General features: G+C 41.3%; 2 protein-coding genes across 3 annotated transcripts; both read right to left on the reverse strand.

Annotated features, from left to right (window-relative positions):
• Positions 1-710: 710 nt before the first annotated feature.
• LOC134635632 (NACHT, LRR and PYD domains-containing protein 1 homolog) lies at positions 711-3,680 on the reverse strand. 2 transcript variants are annotated; one of them, XM_063485038.1, is made up of 6 exons: positions 3,221-3,680; positions 2,643-2,916; positions 2,214-2,263; positions 2,026-2,096; positions 1,141-1,355; positions 711-1,028 (listed from the first exon to the last, which is right to left on the reverse strand). In XM_063485038.1, the coding sequence occupies exons 2-6, from the start codon at positions 2,875-2,877 to the stop codon at positions 754-756; spliced, it is 846 nt and encodes a 281-aa protein (XP_063341108.1). In that variant the 5' UTR covers positions 2,878-2,916; positions 3,221-3,680; the 3' UTR covers positions 711-753. The 2 variants fall into 2 exon arrangements, with proteins under 2 accessions (XP_063341108.1, XP_063341107.1); XM_063485037.1 differs by having other exon boundaries at positions 2,026-2,099.
• LOC134635563 (uncharacterized) lies at positions 3,480-10,427 on the reverse strand. The gene is made up of 11 exons (XM_063484938.1): positions 10,184-10,427; positions 9,714-9,742; positions 9,338-9,611; positions 9,055-9,095; positions 8,468-8,741; positions 7,559-7,606; positions 7,225-7,268; positions 6,557-6,845; positions 6,155-6,198; positions 4,173-4,458; positions 3,480-3,520 (listed from the first exon to the last, which is right to left on the reverse strand). The coding sequence occupies exons 1-11, from the start codon at positions 10,425-10,427 to the stop codon at positions 3,480-3,482; spliced, it is 1,614 nt and encodes a 537-aa protein (XP_063341008.1).
• Positions 10,428-21,836: the final 11,409 nt, after the last annotated feature.

Genomic DNA, 21,836 nt, shown 5'->3' on the forward strand with positions numbered 1-21,836 from the left:
TAGATACGTTTATCCTACCATAAAACAATAAGACAAGCTACGACCTCTCCCATGCTCCCAAAATGTGGGTGTGAAAGCCAGAGCACTCTGGAATGCACACAACGTGTGTCTGCAGACTACTAAGGATCAAACCTCTATTAATCTACAACTAATTATAAAACTCTAAGCATATATGAGTAGATATTTCTAAGCATAAATGACAATCAACAATACAAAACCTAACACTTAAATCTTACCTTTTCTAACAGTGCGGGTCCAAACTGACTGAAGCTCTTTTTTTGGCGTGAGTCTGAGCTGGAAGTCTCTGTCTGGATTCTTAATGTACACTTCAAAGAAATTTGGAGTTCTGCTTTCATATCTGAGCTTTAACGCCTGTTAAAGAAGGAAAAGATAAAGTCAGGAAGAACCTGTAAGATATTTTTCCACTGAGGGAGAGAAATCTGATGCTAATTCATTCATATAATTTAAACAGACTAATATATTTACTGATCTTACATAGATTCATAAATAAATTCAACATACTTGAGGACAGATTTCTGCACCATCCAAATCTGCTCTTAGGATGAAACGATGAAACATTTTCAAGGACTTTTCTGGATGTGGCTTTCGGATGACGTTGTATCCACAGGATTCTTCTCTCCGGTCCATCGTCTACAGAGTGAGAGAATATATATGTTTATATGTGTGTGTGTAAAGGTGCTACGGGGATCCAATATTACTGTCTGCTGATTTATTTGTTGCACATTGTCCATCTTATACTGTGAAACATGTAATAACCTGCTGTAGCCCAGGATCACGTGGGATCAGATAAACATGCAGTGTGAGGAAAGCTGTGTTGGTCTGATATATCAACACGTTACAGTTGATTTTCACAGGAACGCCGACTTTCATCAGGACCGCTCTCGGAGAGAAAATCGGTTCAGTTAACTTGACATGTGATGGTGTGACCTCAGACACTTTTTCCACAACATCTCCACAGTCATCTATGTGAACGACTGCAAACATGTCCAATATGTCAGGGACGTCATCTGCAGGAGAACACAACAACACAAACATGGTGAGAAGAACAGTTTATAACAGTTTGTGCGCTCACTGTCAGAAATGTCAAACATCTGAAATTCTTCCTTCATGTCCTCTTACCGATGCAGATCCAGTGTGGCAGGTGAACTTCATTTAACTTCCCAGCAGTGACTGTGACGTCCATCAGAGGACCTGCAGGCATGTATTGTCTGCTCTCCATCCTCTCCATGTGTCCCTCCCAAGATCTAAACTGGTACTGAAAGCTGGTCTTTCCCTTACAGACCCAGCGCAAGCCCGAGACTCTGCATTCAAAGTGTCCTGCTGCAGACTGAAGGCTGAAACAGGAATTAAATACACACTCATGAAGGAACAACAGAGTGAATGCAAACACAGAGAGTAGTTGTTAGAGTGGATTGTTAAATGTTTGTCATTTTTATGCTTGCCAACTTTGATGAAAGGGATTCCACTGTCCTTCCCCCCAGATTCTCGGGGTTCTGGGTAGGGGGCTGTAAGGTTTTATTGCAGATACATCCTATCTGGAGGATCTACTTCTTTTGATCTAAGCTTCCTGAGTTTATGACCCTTTGATCAGCAACACACACACACTCACACACTCCTACTTACATATAGAAGTTCACACATATACATACAATGCGGGGGGCGTTGCTTTGCTGTGTTTTGTGTGAACTGTCTCTCAATAAATAGCTGCGAGGGAAGCTGCTCTTTGACGGACTTTGGGCTGGAGACAGGTTAGGAGCGTGAGCTCCAAGAGCTGGTTCTTGACCAAAGGCCTCCCTTGCGCAAGTAATCGATCGAACGCTGTTGCCTTGTTTTCTTTCATGATGAATAAGTCTCTAGAACTAGCGGGGTTTGTGGGAACAGACCCAACAGTAGTCGTGTGAATTGGATGCAAAATGAAGAATTTCCTCTGGGAATAAATCCAAAGCTGAACTGTTTCCTGTAGTTCCAGTTTGCTGTGCTGCAGCATTCAGGAAGTTGATTTACCTGTAAGTTGGAGCCTCGTCTGCATCTGTACTGTTCACCTCAGGTTCAAGTTTAGTCCAATCACTGGAGTCCTGCTGCAGAGGACACTCACTTTAGTCAATAAGTACACATGTTGATTTTTGTAATCTGACAGAAAGAAACAAACAGAAAGAAACTTTAGGAATAAATGGATGAATGGAAGGGATTACCGTCATGCTCTGACAACCTTCAAGCTCTGAACTTCTTTCAGTTTTTCGTTCTTGTTGAGACACAAAGAATTCAAATGAATGATGTTATGCTGACATATAAAATCATCCTCTAACTGTCCACATGTTTGCTGTTTGATCACTTTATGCTGTGCAGTGCTGCTTCAACATCAGAACAACATGTTCAGCAGGACGTGCAGCTGAGTGACGTCTAAGATGATCAAAAGTTGATGAATTCAAATATTCTCACCAGTGATGTCAGAACAAGACAGAGAGAGAGAGAAAGGTTGGATTCAGTTCTGATGATTTATGCAAAGTTATTTTTGTAGGTCTGTTGTGTTGCCCGCTTGTTTTGATGTTTACTGATCAAAAGTTATTTAAACAAGTTTATTGTAAATTGAGAAAATCTATTTTTAAAACCTTTGGTCTTACCTGAGCTGCTCTCTGACAGCTTCAGCATCAGATCAGGTCTGTTCATGTCTGTTAAAACCTCCATGGTCACCTCCACAGACTGATGACCAAGTTCATCCACCATCAGATCCACAAGCTCTTCTGTCCTGTTTCTATACCAGTACCTCTCCATTTGTGGCAGGCCCATCTTAAAGCAGGTGAACGGCAGCAACTGCTTGAATTTCTTTAGATCCATTTGACTGAATTCATTCAGCATTTCCAAGAGAATCTGTCTAACAGCTTCCAGAGCTCCTATCTGAAAAATCACAGAAATGTATTGAGTTACTGTATAAAATCTCTGTTGGACGATTTAAAAATTTCTTTTTATTCAATTTCCAGAGAAACTGTAGTAGAAATATCAAATATTAATAAAAAAAGATGTCTTCATTAATATTTATGTTTTAGAACGATCACTGAAGAGAGCTGGCGGTTTTGATATTTAAATTTGTGTATTTATGAACTGCAAAACTTTAGTTTCATGAAAAAAAACTAGATGTCCTTTTTTCTAGAATTAAAGTCTTTGTGAAGTTTTGTGAAAGCTGAGTTAAAGTCACACTCACTCTCTTCAACAGTGCAGCTCCATGTTCATCCACAGAGTGTTTCTCTGAGGAGGAAAGACATTTACAATCAACTCTGAGGATTCAAACATCATCACATCCAAGTAGAATCAGCCTTCAGACGACACAGATGATTTAAAAGAGAAAACCATGTGAAACTAAATAAAATGAGATAAGAACCCTACAAAGAAACCCTCCATCCATTCGCTTCCGCTTATCCTTTTCAGGGTCGCGGGAGGCGCTGCAGCCCATCTCAACTGTCTTAGGGAGAGTGGCAGGGTACACCCTGGACAGGTTGCCAGTCTGTCGCAGGGCAAACACATAGACAGAGACAACCACTCACTCCCACAAACACACCTACGGGCAATTTAGTGTTTTCAATTAACCTAACCCCACTAACTGCACATCTCTGGACTGTGAGAGGAAGCTGAAGTACCCGGAGAGAACCCACGCAAACACAGGAAGAACATGCAAACTCTACACAGAAAGACCCCGGCCTGATGGTGGAACTGAACTCAGGACCTGCTTGCTGTGAGTCAACAGTGCTAACCACCGAGCTGCCCCCGTGCTCTTTGTTATATATAAACCATCGATCCATTCCATCCAGATTAAACTAACTGGGGGGTCCCAGCTGTGATAATGAGAGAGAGGGTACACCTGTCCACCTCAGGTTTTAAAAACACAGACAACCTTTCACAGCCACATTTAATTTAGAACCAGCAATAAAGCCAACAAGCATGTGTTTGGACTGGAAACCAGAGCACTCTGAGGAAAAGCATGCAGGCACAGGGAGAACATGCAAACTCCACACAGAAAGGTTCCAGCCAACCAGGAGGCTCAAACACACAACCTTCATGCTGTGAGGAGACAGTGCTAACCACAGCACCACCATGACACCACCAACACAAAAACCTGTTGATGACACAGAGTTTACACTCATGCATGTTGGTCTTACCTCTGGATGCTGAGCTGCTCTCTGATAACTTCTGCACCACATCAGTTCTGTTCATGTGCATGAAAACTTCTCTGGTCACCTCCACAGACTGCTGACCAAGTTCATCCATCATCAGATTCACTATAACTGCTCTGGTTGATGATCGACTCAACCTCCATAAGATATCAGACAGATTCCTCCAAGGAATAATCATCTGTAAGAGCCTCTTAAATTTCTTCAGCTCCTCATGACTCGAATCATTCAAATTTTCTAAAAGCAGATGTCTGACAGCTGCTGTTGTTGCCACCTGGAACAATAAACACAATAAACATTTTTAGTGATCCACTTATCCAAATAGGAACTGCTCTATTGATTACAGTATGTTTATCAAAAAATGTGAAGAAACTAAAAAACTGTGATCATAGTTTATGGTTTTGAATAGTTTTTATTTACAGGCTGCAGTTCTTCTCTCATATTGTGCAGATAAAAACTGAAATATATCTATTAAGAATATTTCCATTACAATCGTACAGGACCGACTCCACCCAGTATGTTAAGAACAGATGGGAGAAAGAAGCAGATATTACACTTACGTATGAGGACTGGTTGAATATTTGTAAAATAAACATAACTACCTCTAGCTCCCCTCTTTGGAGGGAATTTTCCTGGAAGAACAGTATGAGATTTTTCATTACACCTAAGTATAAATCACTTCAGAATGGCAAACCTGAATCCGGTAACTGCTGGAGGCAATGTGGTAAGACTATGGCTGACCACTACCATATATTCTGGGATTGCCCAGCTATTAAATCTTACTGGGCTGAAATACTAATGAGGATTAAAACAGTAATGGGTTTTGAGATTGAGTTGTGCTTTACTACAATATATTTGGGAAATGTACCAGTTGAGATGAATACGAAAGACAAATACCTTTTTAAAATATTCCTGGCAGCAAGTAAAAAAGCAATAACTAGAAGATGGCTGGACAAGGACCCACCAACAGTTGGAGAGTGGTCAGCCATAGTAAAAGACATTTGTGAAATGGAAAAGATGACCTTTTCTCTAAGACTCTGTAAAGACAAATTTCAAAGATACTGGTCAAAATGGTTTTCGAGTATGCAAAAGGGTTGTAAATAATGTAGGGAAATGATCTTATTCATTCCCTTCCCATTCTGTTTTCATTTAACCTGATTTTCCGGTGCTTGACTGGTCTTAATACCTTATGATGCTAAATGGACACTTGTATAGATATGCACAAAAATATGTCAAAGGGTATACGTGCGTGAGTATGCATGCATGCACAGGTAGACATGTATTATGTATGTATATATAGATGTGTATGTAGACACTTGAAGGTGTGTGCGAGTATGGACATAGACGTAGGTATGGGGGTGTATACAAACAAGCAAGATGCACGGTGTGTCTCCAAGCAGAAAAACTACTTTTTAGTAACTTCCCATAGCCCTGGGTGAACCCCTCAGCTCCATTGATTTTTTTTTTTTTTTTAATTTATTTTACTTTTTTATATCATTATTATTGGTATTATTTCTACTTCTACTTATTTTGTTTAGCTTTTTCCTTTGCCGTGTCTGTGTAAATGTTAATGTTCCTGTTCCTAAAAATAAATAAAAATAAAGTTAAAAAAAAAAGAATATTTCCATTGTATCAGATTGTCTTTAATTCTTTATTAATATTTGTAAGTAGAATAAAGTTTCATCTTTAAAGTGTTTGATGTTTTCAGATTTCTCTGTCCTGTTGAAGAGTCAGGACAAATGTACATGCTGACATTTCCTCAGCTCATCCTCAGTGGTAAAGACATCCTGACATTAGTGTTGGAGAAAATTACTGCTGAAGAAGTCAAACTGAATGAAGCTTCAGTTTGTCACAAACATCCAGCAGAAATCATGAGAAAAATGACTCAACATGAGAACTGATGATACTTTAGTACTCTGACTTTCAGCCTGCTGTCTTGTACTGAATCAGAGAGATGTGACATGACTCACTTTGTGGATCAGTGCAGAGCGTCGTTCATCCACAGAGTGTTTCTCTGAGGAGAAAAGTGCTCAAAGTCACTCATGACAAACACATTTAACAACTAACTGACAATTATTCAGGAAATATGACTTTGGAAAAATGGACAATATGCAGAATGACACTGAAACCTCCTCAGCAATAATAAACAGTATGAAGGAGTCATTTTTACTCCTCCTCACAAAGTATTTTTATTTAATATGGTCTCATTTTTATGTATTTATTTATATTTTCTTCCAGAACAGTCATAAAAAGCTAAAGATGTGTTTTCTTTGTGTTTATTACAAATAATATTATTTATAAAGTCAAAGTTTCTGAGACATGTCATGAAATCAGTTTTATGACTTTAATGAGTTTTGATTTTGTTGTCTTACTTCTAGGCAGTGAGCTGCAGTCTGACAGCCTCTGAGCCAGATCAGTCCTCTCCATCTTCTTTAAGACCTCCATGGTCGTCTCCACTGACTGTTGGCCGAAAGCCTGCACCATCAGAAACACTGTGTCCTGCAGGCCTGTCCTCATGTACCACATCCATGAGAAGGTCATGCCACAATAGTCATCATCAAGAATTTGTCGCAGGGTCTTGTTGAGCTCACTGAGCTCCACCTCATTGAGAGCATCCAGAGTTTCCAGCAGCAGCTCAATATCAGACTCCATCGTTTCTACCTGGAAAATTCAAAGAAAATGTTCATGAGATAAATGTGACATTTCTCACTTTCAGGTTTGTTTGTTTTCTCATCAACACTTTAGAAATGTAGATGTGTTTAGATGACATCATCCATCACATAAGGTGATGATGTCATTGGTCATATTTGTCACAATGATCACAAACAGCTGATTAACAATTATTCTGCTTCTGTTAACAAGTTCAGGACTTTTCTGACCTGCTGCAGACCTACCTCACTGCACACGCTCAACTTATCAAACTTTGACTTTTACAATGAAAATCAAATCATTTTTATTTGTTTCTATTGAAGATTTCTATCCTGTATTTATGAAATGAAAGCTGGATGATCTGAAGTCAGACAGATGTGACATGACTCACTTTGTGGATCAGTGCAGGCCAACGTTCATCCTCAGAGTGTTTCTCTGACAGAAAAGAAATATTAAAAGGTTCATTCATGACTGATTTAACATCAGTGTTAATAATCAGACACTTTGAAATAACTGATACTTTGATTTCATTCTGATGATCCTTGTAAGTTGGATTAATAACAACATTAAACTTGTTAACATGAAGTCATATTTGATGGAAAACTATCAAAGTGTGAGGAAATGATCCAGTTCTGTTTCATTCAGTAATTCTTCTTCGTCTTCATCTTCTTCATCTTCATATCAATGAGTGTATTTATTGATTGATGTGTTTTCTGGACACTGACCTTTCTCTGTTTCCTCCACATCAAATCCTTCAGCTGATGATCCTGCAGCTGCAACACATTGAATACAAACTGTAACTACATCATACAGACACTGTGTGTGTCCTTTATGTGTGCTCATCCTGAGTATAACACTGAGTCCTGACAATAAAAAGCTTTAATATTTCACTTTCAGCTGTGCTGACTGAAGGCAGGAGGAGGCCATAGTTACACAATCACAGAGAAATCAATGAAAAGACTTTGAATCATTTACCTCATACAGCTCGTCTGTCTCCATAGTGGAGTTTAAATCAAAGCTAACATAAAGATCGATTTACAATACAAGACTGATATTAATCAGCTCAAAATGCAAAAAACAAAGAAAAATATTTTCAAAGGAAAGAAGTTCAAAGAGCTTTAAAACAACATTTATTAAAGAAAGTCACTGATTCAATAACCTGAATATTTTTTACTTAAAAAAACTCAAATATGATAACAAATCTGTCTCATTTTATTGTGTTTGTACAACTTGAATGTGTTAATTTATCAACGTCTGTCAAAAATAAATCAGAAGAAACATTCCTTCATTTATAAATGATAATAAAGTTTATATTATGCAGTTCTTTATGTGAGTTTCTCTGATAGGTTTTGATTTAATTCTTTAAATTAATTTTTACTGTAAGGTGTAATATTATATTTAAAATACATCCACACACAGTTAAGAATAATCACATTATATCTGATGTATGGATTTGTCTATTAATTTATGCAGCTTATGATTATTGTACAGCTCTCCTTCTTGGCCAGGACACTCTTGTAAAACAGATTTTTAAAGTCAGAAGTTTATTTTTTCCTGGTTAAACAAACTTTAATGAATTAAAAAAAATTGTACTAAAGTTATTACAGACACTCTGACAGATTATTTCCTCTTACCTTTGAGTCCTGAGCTGCTCTCTGACAGCCTCTGCACCAGATCAGTTCTCTGCATGTCTGTTAAAACCTCCCTGATCACCTCCACAGACTGATGACCACATTTATCAACCATCACATTCACTATTTCTCTTCTGTCATCACTCAGTTTGATTTGTGGAAGACTCTTCTGAAAACGAGTGAACTGCAGGAGCCTCCTGAACAGCTTGAGATCCTGATCACTCAAATCCTCCAGTGTTTCTAGAAGCAGATCTGTAACAGCTGCCATTGTTGCAACCTGGAAAATTCAAAGCAAACATTCATAAAGAAAAAATGTTTCCTCACTGAGAAAATTACAGATTTATGTTTTTGTAGCTGTTTTAAACTCTGAATGTTTTTAATGTTTTCTCTGAAACACTTTGTTTTCTTTTATTATCTTATTTATTAAGATGTATTTATGTAAACACACTTTTTAATAATGTTTGATTTTAAATCTAAATAAATTTTTGTGACAACTGTTTAATCTAAAAGATAAAATTATGATTTTCAAACTGCATCTTATTGAATCAAAGCTGAACTCTGCAGAGTCAGACAGATGAGACGTTACTCACTTTATGGATCAGTGCAGACAGATGTTCATCCAGATGTTTGTCTGAAAAAAGAGAAAATAACAGAAATAGAAATAAGTGTTTAATAAAAGTTAATCGAGCTTTAAAAAAATGCACTGAGATCAACAAAAAAATTACATTTAAACCTGCTGAACATCATTTTTTGCCCCTCGTCAACAATGCTCTCTTTTCTCTGTAAATCTGACTGTTTCTAATATGAACTGAAGCAGAAACACTTTAAGAACCACTTTTATCATTTTAACATGTTTTGTCTTTATTATCTTACTTTGAGCTTCTGAGCTGCTGTCTGTCAGCCTCTGAGCCAGATCAGTCCTCTTCATCTCCTGTAAAATCTTCATGATCTTCTTCACTGACTGTTGGCCAAAAGTCCTCACCATCAAAAACACCACGTCCTGCACGTCCTGCAGGTCTGACAGACTCGTTGGGATCATTAAGCCACGTTTTCTTCTCAGGATCTTGATGAAGTCTTTGACCTCGCTGTCACTCAGATCAGCCAGTGTCTCCAAAAGCAGCTCAATAAGAGACTCCATCGTTTCTACCTGGTCAAAACAGAGGTCACATGACTGTGATGCACAATTCAAGTATCTGTTTGATCAATCAAAGCTGAACTGTGTGAAGTCGATTGATGTGACGTTACTCACTCTCTGGCTCAGTGGAGGAAACTGTTTGTCTGAGGAGAAAAGAAAGAGAAAAAGTCAGATTAGAAACTGTTTTATCATCAGGCTTTATGAGGATTTAGAACATAAAAGATTTCACATCAAAGTGACACTTAAACCTCGTTAACTCTCATCATACCCACATGTTTAACATACACGAACTACTGACTGGAGTCTCTGAGAACTCCAAGAACAATTTACTGTGAGAAGCTAACATAACAGTAAAATTTATTTCTCATCAAAGCAGTATATCACATAATAAGTTACTGTCTCCTAAAAAAAATGACAATTTGTATAATTAGTTTCGCAAAGTTACAATTAATTTGAATTTTTTTATTTTAAATTAAAATCAATTTTGTCGTTGAGCCTGGTTTCATATTAATGTGATAAACTATGTGCAGTATTCTCACATATTTAATTCTTTGTTCTCTTATTTGTGGTTCCTGAGGTGATACCTGATAATCTCTGCACCAGATCAGTCCTGTTCATCTTCATTAAAGCCTTTCTGGTCTCCTCCACACACTCTCCCCTGTACGTCTCCTCCATCAGCTCCACTACATCCTGGGTGTTTGCTGTTTTCAGTCGGCTCTGTGACATCAGTTGGAGATCTTTCTCTACTGCAATGTGTGACTTGAACTCAGCAAAGTCCTCTGGACTCAACTGGTTCAGTGTTTCAATGAGCAGCTTCTTAGTCGTCATAGTTACCACCTGGAAAATGAAGAAATCATATTATACATGAAGGACAGCACGTCTGCTGTTTGTTCATTTGATGGATGGAAACTGACTGCTTTGTATTTCACTAATGACAACATTACTGACATGGACGTTTGTTACTTTTCTATCACCCAAATGAAGAACTGTGATTGGACGTGAACGTCAAACATCAGCTTGAAACTCAAATGAAATTGTGTAATAAAAACATGCAACCCACAGCAGTGTGTGAGTGTGTGTGAGTTCAGCTTGTTGGTTTTCTCACATGGCTCTTCGGGAAAATGAATCGCCCACCCCTGGTTTATACAAACTTTTCATATTAAAAACTAGATTCTCATTGGTCAGAAATACCTTATTTCTAAACAAGTCTCTTATTGTGAAAGAATGTGGGAACACGTATCAGTGATTCCTGAGATTAGGGACAAAACAGGTTTTAATTTTCTAAAATATATTTTTTGATTTTTCAAAAACATATTTATATATAATTGTTACACAAAGCTTTGGCTGTCTCACCATGTTTTGGTACAATCTCCCAGGTGTAACATTTTTTAATAATTTATTTTTTTGCTGGAGAAGTGCAAGGTTTTTGTCAACACAAAGAAATGCAAAAATATATATTTTAGATTAAGTTGTTTCAGCTATTTTGACTATTAGCAGATTCTCTATTCTACTGTTTATGCACATATGTTTTCATCATAATCATCATCATCGTTTATTTATATAGCGCTTTAAAAACACACAGGCTGACCAAAGTGCTGAACAATAGAAACATAATAGATACCATAAGAATAATAAATACGATAAAATAATAAACATAGTAAAAACAATAAAATATAAGTAAGTACAAGTCAGTCAACCACTGAGTCAAAAGCCAGTGAATAAAAATGTGTTTTCAATCTGGATTTAAAAACCATCACTGATGTCGATCGCCTAATGTGAAGAGGAAGATTATTCCAAAGCTTAGGAGCCACAATAGAGAACGCTCGGTCTCTCAGTTTCAGCCCTGATTTGGGGACTGAGAGCAACAGCTGCTCAGCTGACCGAAGCGAACGAGTGGGCACATAGGTCTTCAGCAAATCAGACAGATATGCAGGTGCCAGACCATTTAAAGATTTAAAAACCAATAAAAGAACTTTAAAATGAATCCTAAATTCAATTGTAAGCCAGTGCAGGGAGGCCAGGAGTAATGTGCTCAAATTTCCTTTTACCAGATAAAAACTGTGCCGCAGCATTCTGTACTAGTTGCACGCGTGTCAGAGTGCCCAGTCCAACCCCTATTAAAAGGGAGTTACAACAATCCAAGTGCAAGGTTATAAAAGCGTGGCTAACAGTCTCCAAGTGACGCCTTGAAAGAGAAGGTTTAACCTTCGACAGACGCCAGACACAGAGTTGACAGAATGACGATTTCACCACCGCATTCACGTGGCCATCAAAGGTAAGTGCAGAGTCGATTTTTAACCCAAGATTGGTAATCGAGCTCTTCAGGTGAGGAGTCAGAGCAACAAGGTCAACATCAGGGATATCAGAGGAACGATTTGGGCCACACAGAATTGCTTCCGTTTTACGTTCATTAAAATTTAAAAAGTTTTGAGCCATCCATGACTTAACATCACCAAAGCAATCAAGCAGGAGTCTAATTGGGGAGCTATCAGAATGACTGAAAGGAAAATAGAGCTGGCAATCATCAGCATATAGATGAAATGAGACTTTGTGTTTTCGAAAGATCGCACCCAGTGGCAGGAGATACAATGAAAACAGTAATGGCCCAAGAATAGATCCCTGTGGTACACCCCATGGCAGAGGGGCCACAGAGGACGATGACGAGCCCAACTTAACACAGAAGCTCCTGTTTGAGAGATATGATTTTATCCACAGGAGTGCCAAGCCAGAAATGCCCACACAATGCTGTAATCGAGAGATCAGCAGGCCGTGATCCACTGTGTCAAATGCAGCAGTCATATCTAGTAGTATAAGCACTACATGTTTACCACAGTCGGTCGCTACCAGAATAACCTTTATGAGGGCTGCCTCTGTTGTCAAGTAATTAATTAAGTAATTATACCACATTTAAAAGTAAGATTGTTTTGGCTTTTTATTATTAGAGTTACAGTCATACATATTTTCAGAAGCTTGTATTTAATCTCTATAAGAAACTGCCTTTTTTCTCTTTCTTTCAGATCACTGATGTTCTTTATTTTTCTCTTTTTCACTTTATTTCTCCATCTTTCCCGTTATGATAAACTCTTTCTTCAACTTGGGCTGGCTGTTAATTTTTTCTCTCCTTCTTTTTTGATACTTCCTGTTCTCTTTCGTTCCTCAACTGTCAGGTTCCCCTTTGCTATTCTAGCCTGAAATGTACCATTTTGCAATTACTATAGTTTTTCTGATGCTTTTGTGCAGATTAAGGATGAATATTCACAACACAATTATGCATTAAGCAATAGAGATGTCTTAAGTCTGATGTCATTAGCTGTTTCCAGGTCCGCTGCGGATCCCAAAGTCAAAGGAACTCTGCGGCATCACTGAGTTACAAACTGTCTAAATTCTTTCATCTTTAATAAAATGATCAGTGTGGCTGCTCTACCAGGTGTAACATCCAGGCATCCATGAAAACAGAATATATGAAACTTAACAGAGTTAGAAGTTAGATTGCTTGTTTCCACCTGAACATGATACCAGCTCTGCTATCACTTCCAACATAAATGAAGACAGGAAACTAAACAGCAGTGACTATTGTCAGGTTACTGAAGTTGGGCTAGCTGGTATATAGTGATGTGCTACATGATCACTAGCGACACAGCTATGTTAGCATAATATAAACACAGTGAAGCTGGAGGATGAATGCTAACTTTTTTCCACTTGAAAAGTTAACGTGAGGGTTCCCGATGGTTAGGCTGACAGTGATCACTGACTGTTTTTAGGGGCTTGTTTAGATGTAATAGAACAAGATAAAAAGCATTAAAACATTTTAACAGCACAACAGGCTTAATAAACACAAAGTAGTTTAGGCCCAGAAGCAGGATTCATACATCATCACTTAAAGACCAGCTAGCTCAGTAGATGCCACATGATCGGAAGGTTGGGCGTTCAAATCCAACGAACAGCTGCTATCCTGGATTTGTAGCTGCCCACTGCATCACTGAGTGAATGGGTTAAATGCAGAGGACTAAGCATTTTCCTACAGGATTAATGATGTATACATAAACAATGAGATTCAAGATAAGGTAAATTTGATAATATTTGACATATGATGAAATTTCCCCTTGTGGGACTAATAAAGGTATATCAATATCTGTGAAGCAGAAATATCAGTAAAATACACAGGAAGTAATATATCTGAAATATTAGTAAAAAATAACTTATTATAAATGGTGAATAGCACACTTTTGAGGCATTTGTCAACACCATTAGAAAAAGGGTCAACACCGTCAGACAAAAATCCTGATGGTGTTGACATCTGATGGTTTTGATAAAATACCCAACTTTCTCTCATAACATGTTTTTCTGACAGAAGCCATCTTGTTTTTCATCAGTTGCTTATGGCCTCTACAATCTACCTAAATTAAGCTCTTTTCACACAAAAAAATTAAATCTTGGAATACATCGACTTTGGTGTTGACGCACTATGGTTGCAGATGAAAAATGCAGATGATTTTCCATTAATCCATTCGTTTCCGCTTATCCATTTCAGGGTTGCGGGGCGCTGGAGCCTATCCCAGCTGTCTTAGGGCGAGAGGCAGGGAACACCCTGGACAGGTCGCCAGTCTGACACATAGACAGAGACAACCATTCGCACTCACATTCAGTCGTATGAGTGTTTCCAATTGACCAGGGGTCGGCAACCTGCAGCTCTTGTGGTTTGGGAAAATAAATTATTTTTTAAGTAATTAGCTGAAGTGTATTTTATTTATGTTAGTTCTTCTTTTTTTAACTTGTAGTTCTAAATTGGAAGAATATTGTGATATTGAAATATGAATATATTCTATTATTTTTTGATCGCTCAAAATAAGCGTCACACTTGCGGAAGCCGATGTTTCGGCGGGTATATACCGAAATGTCTGCATTTATCGAGACTTTCAGCAGGTAGGCCAATTATGGCTCTTCGGATCCACATTATGTCAGCAGCTATTCTCCTCTGTGAACTATGTTAAGAACAAACACGCTCACGCCTCACAGACCACAGCTTACAGTCCTGCGTAAAGATGAAAGTGACTTCGTACAGCCCCGATTTGCAGACGCTGTGCGCAGAGATTCAGGAGCAGAAGTCCCATTGTAAACATATCACGGCAGACACGACGATGTTCGCATGAACACGCTTTTCAGCTTCTCTTTATCGACCACTTTTCACACACGGTTGCTGTACGTATACAGCCGGATGTAGCGTTGCAGCTCACAGCCCGACATATACCAACACAACAGCACAGACCTTAAGGGGCGAGGCCTGATTGCGGGTGCCGTTCAGGTGCGTCCGCCTCCCCTGCAGCGGCGCTGCAGACCACGCCCCGTTTTTGTTTGCTACATGAATCATTTTAGTTCAGCTCGGTGTCTTTGCTTTTGTTATATTTCTTTAAGAGTTCAAAATGTGTTCATTAGATAAATAAAAAGTAATTTTCTCTGTAGCACTCCATGGATTTAAGCAACACACCTTAGTTGTTTACACAAAGCTTAACAAAAACAAACAAAAACAAAACAATATATACAGTATTATCTTCATTTTAGATGTTAAAAAGTATTTGCGGCTCCCAGTGTTTTCTATTGCGTGGAAATCGCGTCCAAATAGCTCTTTGGGTGTTAAAGGTTGCTGACCCCTGACTTAGCCGAACCAACTGCATGTCTTTGGACTGTGGGAGGAATCCCGAGTACCCGGAGAGAACCCAACAAACACCGGGAGAACATGCGAGCTCCACTCAGAAAGACCCCGGCCTGATGATGAAATTACACTCAGGAACTTCTTGCTCTGAGGCAACAGTGCTAACCACGGTGCTGCTATTTTCTTTAAATAAAAATGTGATGATGATGGAGATGATAGCTGTGCACAGATCACTTTTAGATCACGTGACTATCGTGGCCTTTCAAACCGCTACAACCCAGAACTCTACCGTGACCGTGACTTCCGGTTCTTTCCCACAGAGCTCTGCACCTCTGCTTCAAACCAGCAACAGTCACATCATCTAATATAACTTATTATTATATCTCATTCCCCGTTACACACATATGAAAACAACTCCAACAAGGAAGCAGAACTACGAATGTGAACTTCCAGAAGGAAGCAGAACTTAATGCCGCGCTTACCTTCAATACTTCATGTAAAATGTGAACACCTGGAATCACCGCTGATGGAAAATCATTCTTCAGTGTTTGTGAAGCAGCTTAGAGTGAGGCACTGTTCTCCCGCTGCTTTCTCTCACTTTCTCTTAACAATGAAGCTGAAAAACCTCCGCTTTTCTGCGTCTCTCTCCTCCCAGCTGTCAGCCCGCCTGAATAACGGGAGGCGCCTTGATGCGACTGTTCTGATTTTGCGCTATAGAAATAAACCGAGTTGAACTGGATGTTACCGCCTTTCCATCAACGTTACCTTTGGCTCAGGTTTGAGTCGAGAGAGTGACTTCATGTCTCTATAATCAGCCTCTGCATCTCCAAAGCAACAACGACGGAGTTTAATAAATAATTAATTCTTTAAAAAGTATTTTTTAAAACTCTATAATCACAAGGAGGTGTGGAATGACGGAGGGGGTGGAGGGTGGGGTACGAACGGAAGAAGATAGAGAGGAGTGTTGCACTGTTGTGATTTAAAATTAATGGACTTAACTTCATTGTTCTGGCAGATTTCTTTTTTCAGTTTGAATTGTTTAACTTTTTTATGGGTTTTGACTGGAGTAAAATTCTTTTCTGTAAGTATTAACAGGATCTCAGCACCGTTACCCATAAAGTACTGAAGAAATGCTTTTTTATTTTAAATGTTCTTTTCACAGATGGATATAAATGTTTTTCTAAAATGATTCTGGTGAGAGAAAGTCGAAAGGATGTTACCTCTTATGTCGACTGGCAGAACGGGTGTAACATTCAGTCTAAATATTGCTATTATGTGGGTGAATAACTGAGTCTATGCTTTTACTGCTTTGTAAATTCTGTTTCTGTTTCGTTTGCTTTTTGGATGACATCACAAAAACTGAGAGAGGAGGAGAGAGAGGGAACAAAAGGGAGAAACAGGTGAGAGTGGATGTAGCCAAACTCAGCACCCCTGTTGTGCTAAGCTTCTGTTTTGCATTCACTGATGATGATTTCACATAAATAAGCAGTGATTTATACTGTTCTCAAATGTGGAGCCTGCTTTTATAAAAACTTATGTCACAACTACTCCATTATTCACCTTATTTACAGATACTGAAGTTAAATGGAAAACAATAACTGTTTTAAAAAGCATGGATTTAATCGATGCTTTGTGTGGTTTTCAGCAGCTCACTTGTATTGAGGAACTTTGTTTTGAGTCTTCCAGATTAACAGTTAATGATAAAGCAAACAAACAAACAAGTAATATGATGCCATATTATAGATATGTGCAAATGCTAAATTATAGGACAGTGTGTTTGGAAGCAGAATGATAAAAATGAATAAATAAAGTATTTTTAATGCATTGTTGCTGAGCTGTGCACCAGTGCTTGTATATCTCCTGGTTAGAGGGAAACTCACTTCCTATGATATGCTCTGCCCCCCTCACCACTCTCTGGAGGGCATCACACTTCTCTACAGTGCAGCTTCTATTCCAGATGATACAGCAGCACAACCTGATGCCTTCAGTGGAGCTGCTGTAGAAAGACCTGAAAATGCTGGGACTCACACTGTGTACAAGTAGAGGTGCTACTGGGCCTTCCTCACCAAGTCTTTAGTGTGCATGTACAATCTGAGGTCCTCAGTGACGGTCACACTGAGGAACTTTGATCAAAGACACTGATCAATGGCCATGAGTTGATTCAGTGGGCTGGTTTCATTTATTGTGCAAATGTACTGTTTATAAAGTCGGAAACCCGCAGTCAGCTGAGACTGAAGAAGTCACCTGGATGAGTGACAAAACATTTCTCCCACTGAAAACGTCCAGATGAACAGAATCAACCTTTTGGGATTTATTTACCTGGATGAGCATGCATTAAGATATATGCAGAGTCATCGTCATCCACAATCATACCCATCATAGTTATGTCACCACATATTTAACGATGGCACTGAAGCTGTACCCCAGTCCTCTACGCTAAACAAACACCACAAAACAACAAAAGAAAAACCCAGTTCAATAGTCCAACCCCCGGTCCAGTGGCAGCAAACAGTTCTGGCAGCCGACCCGGAGGACGGCAAAACAAGCGGGACCTGCTGTAGGTTAGGCAGTAGCGGCAAAACAGTTCAGGTGGCCTACCTCTAACCCCTTGGTGGAAGTGCTGCAGCTCCGGCGCGCGGCCACGGGTCCAGCAGCAGCGGCGAAACGGTTCTGGTGGCGGTGGCGCTGCAGTTCCGGCGGGCCATCCCGGGTCCAGCGGCGGCGGCGCTGCTCCTCCGGCGGGCCGCCCCGGCTCCAGCGGCGCTGCTACTCCTCCGGCGGCTTGCCATACGTCCAGCGGTGGTCCAGTCCTTTCTCCGCATTGATCCATGTTTCAGAAATGGCAATAATTCCAAATGGATTTGTCAACTCATTTAGATATTCCTTTATATTGTTGAAGTTGGCATACAGACTTCTGCTATTAAAATGGATTATTGATTATTTATTTTCCGTGTTGATGGTGTGTTTAAACTGTTCATCAGTGAAGTAGCAGCAGAGGCGAGGCTGCCGGACACTGGCGCCAATCCTCCTGGCACTTAACAGCGTACACTATGTTACTCTGTTTGTGTCGGGGGATCCGGTCCTTGGGGCGGACCAGTTTTTGGTGCAGCGTGTTTTGGGGTTTAAAAGCCACAGAGACCCGGTGTTATGACCCAGGTCATTGTTGCCGTGTGGTGCTGTTACTCGCCACACCATGCGGGGGCATTGTTTGTACTCTGTGATGTCTGTGTTATGTAAGTTTCCAGGTGGAGGCTGACCATTGGTGGAAGAGGGAATGAGGCCAGCTACAAATTGGGACCTGACTGGGCCGGCAGCCCCTCCTCCTACTTCCTGTTTCCAGTGAGCTGCGTTTGGGGCCCTTCGTGCCATGTGACAGAGCTAGGCTGCAGTAAAAACAGTGTAGAGAGTCGTTTATCTGGACATGGCAGCTGTAGGGGTGGGAAGCCATTTCTTTTACAACCTTTTTCTCCTGTTTCGGGTAGGGAGACAGGTTAGAGGTTTGTATTTTCTTTTGGGGTTGACTCACTATAGGTAAGTTAGTTCTGATTCATTTCCAGTGTGTTTTGTTTGTTGTTTTGGCCATGCCCACCCTGACGCTCGCTACCTGTCAAGTTAATAAAACGACTAGTCATTGTAAAGCTGTGGCTGTGTGATTTACTTTTTTATTATTTTTCTTGTGTTGCACTCCAGCCCCCCCCCCCCCCCCCCCCCCCCCCCCAAGCCCGTGTGTAACATAATTGGGGGCTCGTCCTTGCCCGTTTGTGTTTTGTGGGGTTCGTGTAGGCGTGTGGGTGTTTGTTGCTTTGTGTGCCTATTGTTTGGTGGCTGGTTTGTGTTGTTGGCCGCAAATGGAGTTTGATTTGGATAAGTTCGCTAAGACTCCTACCGTGCAGCAGTTGAACAAGTGTAGGAAGGAGGATTTGCTGCTTATTGCCAGCCATTTTGATGTGCATGCTCCAGTGGTGGTGAAGAAGGACGAATTGCGGCGGCTTATCGCTGAGGCCTTAGGTGAGCGGGGCCTGTTGGCGGGTGTGGCAGTTGCAAGTGAGGCGGGCGAGGCTGCTGTGGAGCTGCTAGCTCCTTTATCTGCTCTTTCTCCTACTCCTCCTGTAACCTCTTCTTCTGTAGCTCCTCCTATTCCTACGGTGGGGACGTCAGCTGAGGAGCTCCAGCTGATGCTCCGCATTAGGGAGGTGGAGTTGAGTAATCGCAAGTTGGAGGTGGAGGCGATGCACCTTCGGGTGAGAGTGCTAGAGCTAGAACGCCAGCCTCCGCCACGTAGCCCTACCCCTGCGCCACCCACACCTGGTCTCACCCAAGCTCCCCATCAAGATTTTGATGTGGGTAAGCACATTAAATTGGTGCCACCCTTTAGTGAGTCTGAGGTGGATTCGTTCTTTGCTGCTTTTGAGCGTGTTGCTACTGTGTTGAAATGGCCGGAGGAGGTCTGGGCCTTGCTGCTGCAATGTCGGCTGGTGGGTAGGGCTCAGGAGGTGTGTGCTAGTCTCTCGGCAGCTGAAAGTTTGGATTATGATGTTGTTAAGGCTACTGTGTTGCGTGCTTTTGAGTTGGTGCCGGAAGCGTACCGTCAGAAATTTCGGCAGTGTGAGAGAGGGGCCAACCAGACTTATGTGGAGTTCGCGCGTGAGAAAGGTCTGCTTTTTGATAAGTGGTGCCAGGCTAGCAAGGTTAAGGAGTTTGCACAGTTGAGGGAATTGATGCTGTTGGAGGACTTTAAGGGGTGCCTGCCAGAGCGGGTTGTTGTCTATTTAAACAAACAGAAAGTTGACTCCCTTGCAAAGGCAGCAGTCCTGGCGGATGAGTTTGCCTTGACTCACAAGAGTCCTCCGCCGCGTCGGGGCCCTAGAGTTTTGCCTGGGGTGGGAGGGGCACGATCTCCCACGCTTTCACGGCGTAGTCCTACAGTGGCGGGTGGGGACCGCAGGTGTTTCTATTGTCATGAGCTCGGTCACCTCATTGCTTTTTGTCCAGTGCTAAGGACAAAGGAGGTAGCGCAGACTAAAACCACATCTGAGGTGGGGCCGGTACAGTGTTGTTCTACTGTGGACCGCCCTGGGCCAGTGCCAGATGGGGTTTTTCCGGTGGAGATAGATGAGGTGTTCAGACCTTTTGTCTCTGTGGGTTCTTTGTCACTGTCTGGTGATGCCGCGGACCAGGTTCCAATCACCATATTAAGGGATACGGGGGCAAAGCATTCCGTAGCGCGGCGTGGAATTGTGCCTTTCTCTCAGCAGTCGTATTGTGGCTCTGATTTGTTGGTGTGGGGAATTAAGATGAGTATTTTGCGCATGCCGCTTCATACTGCTACCTTGACCTCACCCTTTGTATCGGGCGCAGTGCGGGTGGGGGTGCAAGATCAGCTGCCAATTGAAGGCATTGATCTTATTCTGGGAAACGACTTGGCTGGGGGAAAGGTGTTTCCAGCCACTCCTGAAGTCACTGAATGTCCTACTCCGGATATTTTGTGTCATACCTCTTCTGGACTTGGCGACTCCACAGTTTTCCCGGCATGTGTGGTTACACGTGCTCAGGCTCGTCTCCTTAGTGACGTGGTGGACATATCTGAGATGTTCTTGGATGGTTCTGACTCACATAATAGCCCTTCCCCGGAGGTAGACGATGAGAAATCTAAGGTTTTTAGTGTAGTATCAGAGGACTTGTGTTTGGCGGTGAACAGGGAGCAGCTCGTTGAGCCTCAACAGTCTGATGATACTTTGTCTGCCTGCCGATCTGCTGCCTTGCAGCAGGTGGCTGTACCTGGTCCTGCGTCCTACCAATTTGACCACGGGGTTCTGTTGCGCAAGTGGACTCCGGTGTCTGGGTTAGAGGGTGATGTGGTCACTCAGGTTGTGGTGCCGACGGAGTACCGACCCCAGGTTTTGAGTCTTGCCCATGAGCATCATCTGTCGGGCCACTTAGGGATTAGAAAAACATATGACAGAGTGCTCCGCTATTTTTTTTTGGCCAGGGCTTAAATCTGATGTGGCTCTTTATTGTCGGTCCTGTCATGTTTGTCAGGTGTCTGGCAAGCCCAATCAGGTCATCCCTCCTGCCCCTTTACATCCTATCCCTGCAATAGGTGAGCCCTTCGAACATGTCATAGTGGACTGTGTAGGGCTCTTGCCGAAGACCAAGGCGGGCTACCAGTATGTACTTACCATAATGTGTGCGGCTACACAGTTTCCAGAAGCTATTCCCCTGCGATCGCTCAGGGCAAAGGCCATTGTGAAAGCAGTAGTTCAGTTTTTTTCTACATTTGGGTTACCGAAACACATTCAAACCGACCAGGGATCTAATTTCCTGTCTAGGGTTTTTGCTCAAGTTATGTCTGAACTGTCTGTTAAGCACCGGGTGTCTAGTGCTTATCACCCAGAAACTCAGGGGGCATTGGAGCGATTCCACCAGACTCTAAAGGCCATGTTGCGGAAGTACTGTGTTGAAACTGATGCAGAATGGGATGTGGGCCTGCCATTGTTGCTGTTTGCCATTCGAGAAGCCACACAAGAGTCCCTGGGTTTTAGCCCGGCGGAGTTGGTTTTTGGACACACTGTGCGTGGACCCTTACG

The sequence above is a fragment of the Pelmatolapia mariae genome, linkage group LG10_11, assembly GCF_036321145.2.
Source record: "Pelmatolapia mariae isolate MD_Pm_ZW linkage group LG10_11, Pm_UMD_F_2, whole genome shotgun sequence".
Classification (NCBI taxonomy): Eukaryota; Metazoa; Chordata; class Actinopteri; order Cichliformes; family Cichlidae; genus Pelmatolapia; species Pelmatolapia mariae.

Bases quoted from the DNA above. Each gene is read 5' to 3' on its own strand.
- LOC134635632 (XM_063485037.1), bottom strand. From the start codon at position 2,877: ATGCTGAATGAATTCAGTCAAATGGATCTAAAGAAATTCAAGCAGTTG. The intron at 1,356-2,025 runs GTAAATCAACTT...TTCCTGTTTCAG, and splicing joins GACGAGGCTCCAACTTACAG to CCTTCAGTCTGCAGCAGGAC. The intron at 1,029-1,140 runs GTAAGAGGACAT...GTTCTCCTGCAG, and splicing joins GCCACACTGGATCTGCATCG to ATGACGTCCCTGACATATTG.
- LOC134635563 (XM_063484938.1), bottom strand. From the start codon at position 10,427: ATGACGACTAAGAAGCTGCTCATTGAAACACTGAACCAGTTGAGTCCA. The intron at 9,096-9,337 runs GTAAGATAATAA...CTCTTTTTTCAG, and splicing joins CAGCAGCTCAGAAGCTCAAA to ACAAACATCTGGATGAACAT. The intron at 8,742-9,054 runs GTGAGTAACGTC...TGAATTTTCCAG, and splicing joins TGTCTGCACTGATCCATAAA to GTTGCAACAATGGCAGCTGT.